Below are 10525 nucleotides of genomic sequence, written 5' to 3'. Positions count from 1 at the left end.
ATGGGCACGAGTCAAAGAGTGGCCACAAATGGGCACGAGTCAAAGAGTGGCCACAAATGGGCACAAGTCAAAGAGTGGCCAGGAAGCAACTCGGCTCCCTCAGGCCTTAAATGTAGGTTACAGGGCTGGGTTAGCCCGGATAGAAAAAAAATGGGCTAGCCCAGCCCCGTAAGCAAGGATAAATAAAGCCAATTTGGCTGATATTAATTGAAATCAAACCTTAAACCAATTTGGTTAAGGTTAAATAATAGCAAAGTTAAAGCCAATTAGTTTAAAGTTTTGCTAAAGCCAATTCAATTAACATAGATAGACTGCAAAGCTACAGCCAATTAGATTAAACTTAAATGGTTGTAAAGCTACAACCAATTTAAGTAACATTAAATGATTGCAAAACTAAAGTCAATTTGGTTAGGGTTAAATAATAGCAAAGTTAAAGCCAATTGGGTTAAAATTTAATGATTGCAAAGCTAAAGCCAATTAGTTTAAGATTAAATGATTGCAAAGCTACAGCCAATTAGATTAAACTTAAATGGTTGTAAAGCTACAACCAATTTAAATAACATTAAATGATTGCAAAACTAAAGCCAACTTAATTAAAAATAATGGCAAAACTAAAGCCAATTTGATTAACAATGACTGAAAGCTAAAGCCAATTTTGTCAAAAGAATTAATTGAAAAGCTATAACCAATTTGATTAAGATTGGCAACAAATCAAAAACCAATTTAGTTGCAGTTAAATGATTACAAAACAAAACCCAATGTGGGTGAAGTTAATAGATTACTAAGGTAAAACCAACTTGTTTAAGTGTGATATCAAACCTAAAACCAATTTGGGTAAGGTTAACTGAACGCAAACCTTAAACCAAATGGGTTAACAGAACTTAACTCAAAAGCTAATTCCAATTAAATGGAGGTTAATTGACTAACATGAAGCTGATGTGCTGTCGTGATGGATCGTCAGCCCCCCAAAGCTTTATTGAACGCCTGCATGGCAACATGGAGTGCTGCATCAAAGGGGAACATCCATCAGCCAGGGAATATAAGGGCCCTAAGGAAGAAAAAGAGATAGTTAGATCAATGGGCTGAAACAAGAGGGACATGAAAATGTAAAATAGTGGGCAAGGCCCAAAAATTTGCTACAAAAAACACCAAAATGGAGCTAAAAGTACAAAAGAAGAACACAGAGAATGCCAAAATGAACAGCAAGGCCCAAAAGAGCAGCACAAAAAACATCAAAACAGAACATAATACAACACAAAACACTGCAGAGAACAGCAATAGGGACATAAAGGCGCAACAAAATGATGCAGGAAACTGCAAAATGGAAGAAAGCACCCAAGAGAATATCAAAATATTGGGCAAGGCCCTACAAAAGGATGCAGAGAACACTGAAAAGGAGGGCAAAGCCCAAGAGAACAAGAAAAGGAATGGCAAAATGGACTGAAAAGCCCAAAAGAATGATGCAATGAATGGCAAAATGGACAGCGAAGTCCAAAAGAATGATGCAATGGATGCCTAAATGGACGGCAAAGCCCAAAAGAATGATGCAATGGATGCCTAAATGGACGGCAAAGTCCAAAAGAATGATGCAATGGATGCCTAAATGGACGGCAAAGTCCAAAAGAATGATGCAATGGATGCCTAAATGGATGGCAAAGTCCAAAAGAATGATGCAATGGATGCCTAAATGGATGGCAAAGTCCAAAAGAATGATGCAATGGATGCCTAAATGGACGGCAAAGTCCAAAAGAATGATGCAATGGATGCCTAAATGGATGGCAAAGTCCAAAAGAATGATGCAATGGATGCCTAAATGGACGGCAAAGTCCAAAAGAATGATGCAAGATACACTAAAATGGAGGGCAAAGCCGAAGAGAACAACGCAAGGAACACCAAAATGGAGGGCAAGGCCTAAGAGAATGCCTCAAAGAATGTCAAAATGGAGGGCAAGAAAAACACTGCAAGAAACAGCTGAGCAACAGCAAAGACCAAACACAAAGACAACACAGTAGGACAAGCACAGACAGCCCATAGGACACCACGGAGTGCAAAAAATGAGCTCAGAAACACTAACCTCACATCTCAGTATGAAACAAGTGAAAACCAATTGCTGTGTGCTGCCCTTACCTGCTGGGCTGAGAGTTACCATCACAAAGCTGGGTCCAGACAATGCAGGTTTCTGTTCCTCGCTGCTCTCATCAGGAGCCGCACATCTCTGTGCTCTGCTGGAACCTGTAGGACACAACACAGCAATGAAGGCACTGCCACCATCTGCAAGGTAGCACACTGCAATCATTACACTAACTGTGATGGAAGGGAGCAGTAGGATATAATTCATGCTACGAAGGATAGAATTAATGCGATGAGGGATATAATCAATGCTATGAGGGATATAATTAATGCTATTGATAAGTTTAAATTTGCAGTTAGTTTAACAATTGTATTCCACACTAGGATTATAATTGAAGTAACTTTCATAGAAAACACAGGGCATCAATTTTTAGAGCTACATTTACCATAGCAAACATCTTAATATTGGGTTAAGACTTATATGAACAACTACACTACAGGTTACAGTATTTAATATATATAAACTACAGACCTCATTAAGTCAGAGGGGAGCAGATCAAGATCAACACAAACAAAACCTCCGAGCAAATCCCAAAGACAAGCAGAACTAACACAGAAAGACACTGCAAGAGAAAAGCAAAGCAAGCAGCCAAGGGTAAGACAAAGAAAAAAGCAAGAAGGAAAGCCAAGGGAAACCATAGCAAAAGCAACAGCAAACAGGCCATTATAGGGAACACCAAGAACAAAGGCCAAAGGGAAAACAGCGTTGTGAGCCAAGAGAACAACAAAGGGAACAATGAAACAGAGAGTAAGACCCAAAAGAATGCTGCATAGAACTGCAAAATAGAGCAAGGCCATAAAGAACACTACAGGGAACATCAAGATGGAGAGCAAGGCCCAAAAGGGCACATACAACATCAAGATGTAGGGCAAGGCCTAAAAGAACACTGCATGGAACTGCAAAACAGAGGGCAAGGCCCAAAACAGCACTGCTGAAACATCAAGATGGAGGGCAAGGGCCAAAAAAAGATCACGTAAAGCATCAAGATGGATGGCAAGGCCAAAGAGAACATCACGCAGAACATCAAGATGAGGACAAGGCCCAAGAGAACACTGCAAGGAACATCAAGATGGAGGGCAAAGCTGAAGAGAAAACTGCAGGGAACATCAAGATGAATGGCAAGGCCCAAAAGGCCACTACAAGAAACATCAAGATGGGGGGCAAGGCCCAAAAGGGCACTACAAGAAACATCAAGATGGGGGGCAAGGCCCAAAAGGGCACTACAAGAAACATCAAGATGGGGGGCAAGGCCCAAAAGGGCACTACAAGAAACATCAAGATGGAGGGCAAGGCAGCAGAGGAAACTGCTTGGAACTCCAACATGGAATGAAAGGCTGAAGGGAATGAAGCACCAAAATGAACAACAAGGCCCATAGAATGAACAGAACATAAAGTGAGAACGAAGGAAACACTGCAGGAAATGCTGGAGAAACAGCAGAGAACAGAGGAAAAGAGAATGCAGAAGGATGAGAGCAGATATTATCATTATAATAATGGAACGTTACCTTCAATTTCAGTATGGAACAGGTAAAAAGCAATTGGTGTGTGCTGCCCTTACCTGCTGGGCTGAGAGTTACCATCAGCAAAGCTGGTTCTGGAGCATTCCAGGCAATGCAGGTTTCTGTTCCTCGCTGCTCTCATCAGTAGGATAGAATCCATGCTATTAGGGATGGAATAAATACTATTAGAAATAGAAGTAATGCTATTTCTAAGGTTAAAGGTGCAGTTACCTTAAAATGGTATTTGGCACTATGATTAGAATGAAGGTTACTTAAAAACAAAGAGCTAGGTTTACAGATACTCTACAGAAAACTGCAATTATCACTAAATTTCCCATTAAGGCCATGAAGTTCCTGCAATTATCCCATAAAGTTCCCTTAAGGTCAAGATTACCATGAATGCTGCCTCCCAGCAAACCCCATAGAGCCAAAGGCAGCAGAACAAGCACAGAAAGCCCCAACAAAAGAAAAGCAAAGCAAACACCAACAGTAAGGCAAGGGCAACAGTAAGAGAACAGCCAAGGGAAAGCACAAGGGAAAGCAACAGCAAGGAGAGTGGTATGAAACACCAAGAACAGAGGTCAAAGGGAAGGCGGAGTAGGAGGCCAAATGGAAACACCAAAAGAACACTGCAGGAACAACAAAAAGGAGGGCACGGCCCAAGAGAACATGGCAGGGAACATAAAGATGGAGAACAAGGCCCAAAAGGGCATTAAAGGAACATCAAGATGGAGAACAACGCCCAAAAGGGCACATACAACATCAAGATGTAGGGCAAGGCCTAAAAGAACACTGCATGGAACTGCAAAACAGAGGGCAAGGCCCAAAACAGCACTGCTGAAACATCAAGACGGAGGGCAAGGGCCAAAAAAAGATCACGTAAAGCATCAAGATGGATGGCAAGGCCCAAGAGAACATCACGCAGAACATCAAGATGAGGACAAGGCCCAAAAGAACACTGCGAGGAACATCAAGATGGAGGGCAAAGCTGAAGAGAAAACTGCAGCAAAAACCAAGATGGATGGCAAGGCCCAAAAGGGCACTACAAGAAACATCAAGATGGGGGGCAAGGCCCAAAAGGGCACAACAAGAAACATCAAGATGGGGGGCAAGGCCCAAAAGGGCACAACAAGAAACATCAAGATGGGGGGCAAGGCCCAAAAGGGCACTACAAGAAACATCAAGATGGGGGGCAAGGCCCAAAAGGGCACAACAAGAAACATCAAGATGGAGGGCAAGGCCCAATAGAACATTGGGAAGATCATCAAAATGGAGGGCAAGGCAGCAGAGGAAACTGCTTGGAACTCCAACATGGAATGAAAGGCGGAAGGGAATGAAGCACCAGAATGAACAACAAGGCCCAAAGAATGAACAGAACATAAAGTGAGAACAAAGGAAACACTGCAGGAAATGATGGAGAAACAGCAGAGAACAGAGGAAAAGAGAAAGCAGACAGATGAGAGCAGGCATTATTATAATAATGGAACATTACCTTCAATTTCAGTATGGAACAGGTAAAAAGCAATTGGTGTGTGCTGCCCTTACCTGCTGGGCTGAGAGTTACCATCAGCAAAGCTGGGTCCAAGCAATGCAGGTTTCTGTTCCTCACTGCTCTCATCAGGAGCCGCACATCTCTGTGTTCTGCTGGAACCTGTTGGACACAACACAACAATGAAGGCACTGCCCACATCTGCAGGGCAACACAAAGACACAGCACTCACCTTGGGTTTGGTAGGGAGGGATGTTGGAACCAATAGGGCCCCATGAGACCCCATTGGAACCAATAGGACCCCACATAAGACCCCATTGGACCTTATAAGGTCAACAACCCAGTGCAAGACCAACCAAGGTCTTGAAATCAAACAGTCTATGAGTCCAGATGAGATGCATCGCAGACTGAGAAGTGGTGACAATGGGGTGCAGTCCGGTGAGTAGAAACACGGCCAACATGGCACTCCTTTGTAGGAAGGTAGAAGGGATGAGCCCAGGAACGGCTGAGCCGTCAGTCCCACTGCTGTGCTGGGAATGACCACAAAGCAGATCCTCATCGAAGGACCCAGGGCTCATTGAAGCAGGAGGTGATGATGGAGACCCTCATAGAAGGACCCAGGGCTCATGGAAGGCAGGAGGTGATGATGGAGATCCTCATAGAAGGACACAGGGCTCATGGAAGCAGGAGGTGATGATGGAGATCCTCATAGAAGGACACAGGGCTCATGGAAGGCAGGAGGTGATGATGGAGATCCTCATCGAAGGACCCAGGGCTCATTGAAGCAGGAGATGATGATGGAGATCCTCATAGAAGGACACAGGGCTCATGGAAGCAGGAGGTGATGAGGGAGATCCTCATAGAAGGACCCAGGGCTCATGGAAGGCAGGAGGTGACGATGGAGATCCTCATAGAAGGAGCCAGGGCTCACGGAAGGCAGGAGGTAATGATGCAGATCCTCATAGAAGGACCCAGGGCTCATGGAAGGCAGAAGGTGATGATGGAGATCCTCATAGAAGGACCCAGGGCTCATGGAAGGCAGGAGGTGATGATGGAGAACCAGTGTGACTTCACCAAGGGCAAATCCTCATTGACTGACCTCATAGACTTCTATGATGGCACTGATACATCAGCAGATGAAGGAAGACCTGCTGATATCATCTACTTAAACTTCAACAAGGCCTCTGATGCAGGACCCCACACCATCTTCATGTCCAAGTGATGAAGACACCAAGCGGATGGGAAGATGATGAGATGGATGAAGAACTGGCTGTAGAACCGAGTCCAGAGAGCAGCAGCCAATGGCTCCGTGTACAGATGGAGATGATGATGAACAACGTCCCATAGCATCCAACATTGGGGCTGATACTCTGCAATATATGAGCATAGAATCAAATGACGATCAGCAGTGAAGACCATCACAACCATCTCCTTTCAACCCCCCTGCTATGGGGACATTACCCAACCACCACACCAAGGTCCCACAGCCTCAAACACCTCTAGGGATGGAGCATCCCAAATTGACCCATTCCACCCCCAAACCCTGCAATAAAGAAGGGATCGCTCACACCATTGTGAAGGCTGAGCCCTCTATCCAAAGGAAGGAGGCTCTAGATACAGCTCCTTCTCATACCGATCCATAAGTGCTGCTAGGAGCAATCAAAAGGAGAAGACATCAGTCCAGTAATAAAGAAGAAATTCCTTACCCCATTGCAAAGCCAAAGACTCACCACTGACCCCAAAGGAAAGGATCTCCAAGCAGAGTCGCATCCCATATGGTATCCAGAGCTCAAAAGCAGCAGGAAGGAGAATCCTCTCCCTCAATGCTCCTATAGGAGCATCGAGCTGGAACTGATGCTGCCCCCTGCCCTTCCCAGCCCTTAAATACCAATCAAGGAGGGGAGGAGCCAGGCTCCAACCAATCACAATCCACCCCTCAACGGCCCCCACCTGTGCCCATGGGGTGGGCCCCTCTCCTCAGCAGGTGCCCAATCAGGATGTTACATAACAGCACCAATCAAGGACAAAGCCAAAAATAAAGCAATAACAGGTGAATAATTATATCTACCTGTTCCTAAAGGGGAGGGTTATGGATAGAGAAGAAACAACAGCACAGTATATGGACACAGGGGTGCAGATCTCAGTGTCGCAATGGGGTGACACTGTGGGCACCGCTCTGGGATTGATGCTGGGGGGACGTTGGGAAGATGGGGGGTAATGGGGGGGGACATTGGAACGATGGGGGGTGATGGGGGGGATGATATCATTATATAATTAGGGTGATATAATAGAAATGCTTAGTCATGGTTGGAAGCCATGATGGGGCAGGGACACAGCAGTACAGCCCAAGTGCAGGCAATGCACCTGATTGCCTGCAGGGCTGGCTCCGCCCCCTCCTGGTGCTCATATAAGGGCTGGCACCGTGGGGCAGCAGGTATTTGCTGGAGCTCCTCGCTGTGGTCACATCTACCCACATGAAGAAGCTCTTCTGCTCTGTTGCTGCCTTGGACCAAGAGCTGCTGGATGGAGCTCCAGGACTTGGCTTCTCCACCATCACATTGCTCGGCCTAGAACAGCACTACAGGAGGTAAGTTCTGGTTCTGATAATGGACTAATGCTGAGCTGATGTGGGGCAGAGATGATTGAGGGGGGGATTTTGAGGTGTCTGGGGGGGACATGGAGCTGATGTTTGCCAATGAAGCTGTATGTAGATGTGGAGGTATCAATAGAGTTACACAAGGAACCATGTTGAAAGGTGACGATGAGTAGATGATAGACTGAATAGTGAAAAAGGAGCCCATAGTAGATGAAAAGAGAACACTTAGCTACAGAAAGGGAAAGGGGGCCTCACTAAGGCAAAGGGTAAAAAAATTAAGAAAAGACGGGTAAGAGCAGAAGAAAACCAAAAAAAGCAGGGTTAGAATATAAGAAAACAAAAAAAAAAAGCAGGGTTAGAGCGGAAGAAAACCAAGAAAAGACAAATTAGGGTGGCAGGAAAACCAAGAAAAGTAGGGTTAGAGCGGAAGAAAACCAAGAAAAGTGGGGTTAGAACTGAAGAAAAATAAGATGTGATATTGGGGTCAGACATTAAGAGTAACTGCTGAGAGAATCTGCTCCTTATGGGGTGATGGCATGATATTGGGGTCAGACATAACAGTAACTGCTGGGAGGATCTGCTCCTTATGGGGTGATGGCATGATATTGGGTTCAGACATAACAGTAACTGCTGGGAGGATCTGCTCCCTGTTTATGGGATGCTGGGGAGTGAATTGGGGGGGTAACATCAAGGGGTGACACTGCTGTGAGCAGTGAAGGTGTTGGTTAATGTTGGGGTGATGCTGGGATGTTGGGGTGATGTTGGGGTATCAGTGGGGGTGACATCAGGGAGTAGTGTTGAAGGAAGGCAGTGGGGTGACATGGGGGGAGGTGATGGGTGTGACAGCAGTGGATGGTGGGGGACAACGGTGATGAATAGTGGAGAGGTTCCAGTGGTGGTGAACAGTGGGAGGACAATGGTGGGGTAATGGGGCTGATGGTGATAATGGGGGTGATGGTGATAATGGTGCTGATGGGGTTGATGAGGTTGATGGGGGTAATGGTGGGGGGGCAGTGATGTGGGTGGTGTGAGGGGAATGATGGTGGTGACGGTGGAGGCCCCACACAGCCACACAGAGCCACATAGAGACACATAGTGCCCCATAGAAGCCCTACAGAGCCCCATAGAAGCCCCATTGAAGCCTACAGTGCCCCATAGAGCCCCACAGAGCCCCATAGAAGCCCCACAGTGCCCCGGCACGTCGCGGGCGCCATTTTCATAGTGAGCAATACCGTCACTTCCGGTGAGGTGCATTGCGGGATATAACGCCGCATTTGGAGGTCGCCATTTCGATCATGCGCAGTAGTGTCGGTTCCGGCAAGGTGGATTGTGGGATATAACGCGGCGTAACGCGGCATCTGGAGGTCGCCATTTTGATCATGCGCAGTAGCGTCGCTTCCGGTATGGTGCATTGTGGGATATAACGCGGCAAACGGGGCATCCGGAGGTCGCCATTTTGATCATGCGCAGTAGCGTCGCTTCCGGTATCGTGCATTGTGGGATATAACGCGGCATAACGAGGCATCTGGAGGCCGCCATTTTGATCATGCGCAGTAGCGTCGCTTCCGGTATGGTGCATTGTGGGATATAACGCGGCATAACGAGGCATCTGGAGGTCGCCATTTTGATCATGCGCAGTAGCGTCGCTTCCGGTATGGTGCATTGTGGGATATAACGAGGCATCTGGAGGCCGCCATTTTGATCATGCGCAGTAGCGTCGCTTCCGGTATGGTGCATTGTGGGATATAACGCGGCATAACGAGGCATCTGGAGGCCGCCATTTTGATCATGCGCAGTAGCGTCGCTTCCGGTATGGTGCATTGTGGGATATAACGAGGCATCTGGAGGCCGCCATTTTGATCATGCGCAGTAGCGTCGCTTCCGGTATGGTGCATTGTGGGATATAACGCGGCATAACGAGGCATCTGGAGGCCGCCATTTTGATCATGCGCAGTAGCGTCGCTTCCGGTATGGTGCATTGTGGGATATAACGCGGCAAACGCGGCATCTGGAGGTCGCCATTTTGTTCGTGACAATGGCGTCTTTTCCGGCGGAGGGGATTGTGGGATATCTCTGAGACCGCCTTCTTATTTCTGGTTCCGGATGTGGGGGGTGCAGCTCGGTTTCCGGCTGTGCGTTTCCGGTGTTTTCGCCATGGGGCTGCGGGGGGTTCGGGGGTCCCGGTTGGAACCGGAACCCGCCGCTTATATACAACGGGAGTCACGAGGAGGTGGGGGAGGAGGCAGAGGGAACCCGGCGCCACATAGAGAACCACTGAGCCCCATAGAGCCCCACATTGAGGCTATAAGGGTTCGCAGCGCCATTTTGGGGCCAAATCCAGATATTTTGGTGCCAAATCCGGGTTTTTTTTGGGGGGGGGGTGACAATAGGGTGCTGTTGGGGGTGATGATAGGAGATATGCGCCAGTTTTAGGACGCCGGTGCGCATGCGCCAGTTTTGGGACGCCAGTACGCATGCGCCAGTTTTGGGACGCCAGTACGCATGCGCCAGTTTTGGGACGCCAGTACGCATGCGCCAATTCTAGGACTCCAGTACACATGCGCGAGACCTCGTAGGGGTCTCTGTTTTCCGCTGTGTGCTTGGCCCGGCTCTGCTCGTCCCCGCTCCATTAACGCCGCCTCCCCCGGCAACCTCCCGAGACTCGTCTGCCCCCGGTGCCGTCTCGCACTTTGGCCACGCGGTGGGAGCGGGGACCGCGGAAACGGCTCCGTCGATCGGGTGGAGCGGCGGCTGCAGTTCATGCTCGGGCTGTTTCCCGAAGCGCTGTCCACATCCCGTCCCCATCCCGT

At 47.7% G+C, this 10525-nt stretch overlaps 2 protein-coding genes across 3 annotated transcripts in view; one reads left to right on the top strand and one right to left on the bottom strand.

Moving 5' to 3' along the window:
* Window positions 1–765: 765 nt before the first annotated feature.
* On the bottom strand, window positions 766–5813 carry LOC146759096 (uncharacterized). Of its 2 annotated transcripts, XR_014933095.1 has the most exons (5): window positions 5352–5562; window positions 5176–5281; window positions 3690–3791; window positions 2128–2232; window positions 913–1048 (listed from the first exon to the last, which is right to left on the bottom strand). XR_014933095.1 is itself a non-coding variant. In XM_085512473.1 (4 exons), exons 1-4 carry the CDS (start codon window positions 5676–5678, stop codon window positions 915–917), a joined length of 672 nt encoding a protein of 223 aa, XP_085368599.1. In that variant the 5' UTR covers window positions 5679–5813; the 3' UTR covers window positions 766–914. The 2 variants fall into 2 exon arrangements, 1 of the variants encoding a protein (XP_085368599.1); XM_085512473.1 differs by lacking the exon at window positions 3690–3791 and having other exon boundaries at window positions 766–1048; window positions 5352–5813.
* A 1739-nt stretch (window positions 5814–7552) lies between these two features.
* SLC44A5 (solute carrier family 44 member 5) overlaps window positions 7553–10525 on the top strand; it is an 86943-nt gene continuing 83970 nt past the window's right edge. Inside the window, exon 1 of the mRNA XM_085512469.1 lies at window positions 7553–7706. The gene's annotated coding sequence lies outside the window, so the exon portion shown is untranslated. The remainder of the gene's footprint in view (window positions 7707–10525) is intronic.

This window comes from Coturnix japonica, chromosome 11, assembly GCF_054131305.1.
Source record: "Coturnix japonica strain WE chromosome 11, WE-NBRP24, whole genome shotgun sequence".
Classification (NCBI taxonomy): Eukaryota; Metazoa; Chordata; class Aves; order Galliformes; family Phasianidae; genus Coturnix; species Coturnix japonica.
The sequence above is the reverse complement of the archived record's forward strand: the minus strand, read 5'-3'. Positions and strand labels throughout refer to the sequence as shown.

Excerpts from the sequence above, each read along its gene's own strand:
- LOC146759096 (XM_085512473.1), bottom strand. The coding sequence starts at position 5,678 with ATGAGGATCTGCTTTGTGGTCATTCCCAGCACAGCAGTGGGACTGACG. Across the intron at positions 5,282-5,351 it reads CCCTCCCTACCAAACCCAAG|GTTCCAGCAGAACACAGAGA; the intron begins GTGAGTGCTGTG and ends TGTGTCCAACAG. Across the intron at positions 1,049-2,127 it reads GGTAACTCTCAGCCCAGCAG|GGCCCTTATATTCCCTGGCT; the intron begins GTAAGGGCAGCA and ends TTTCTTCCTTAG.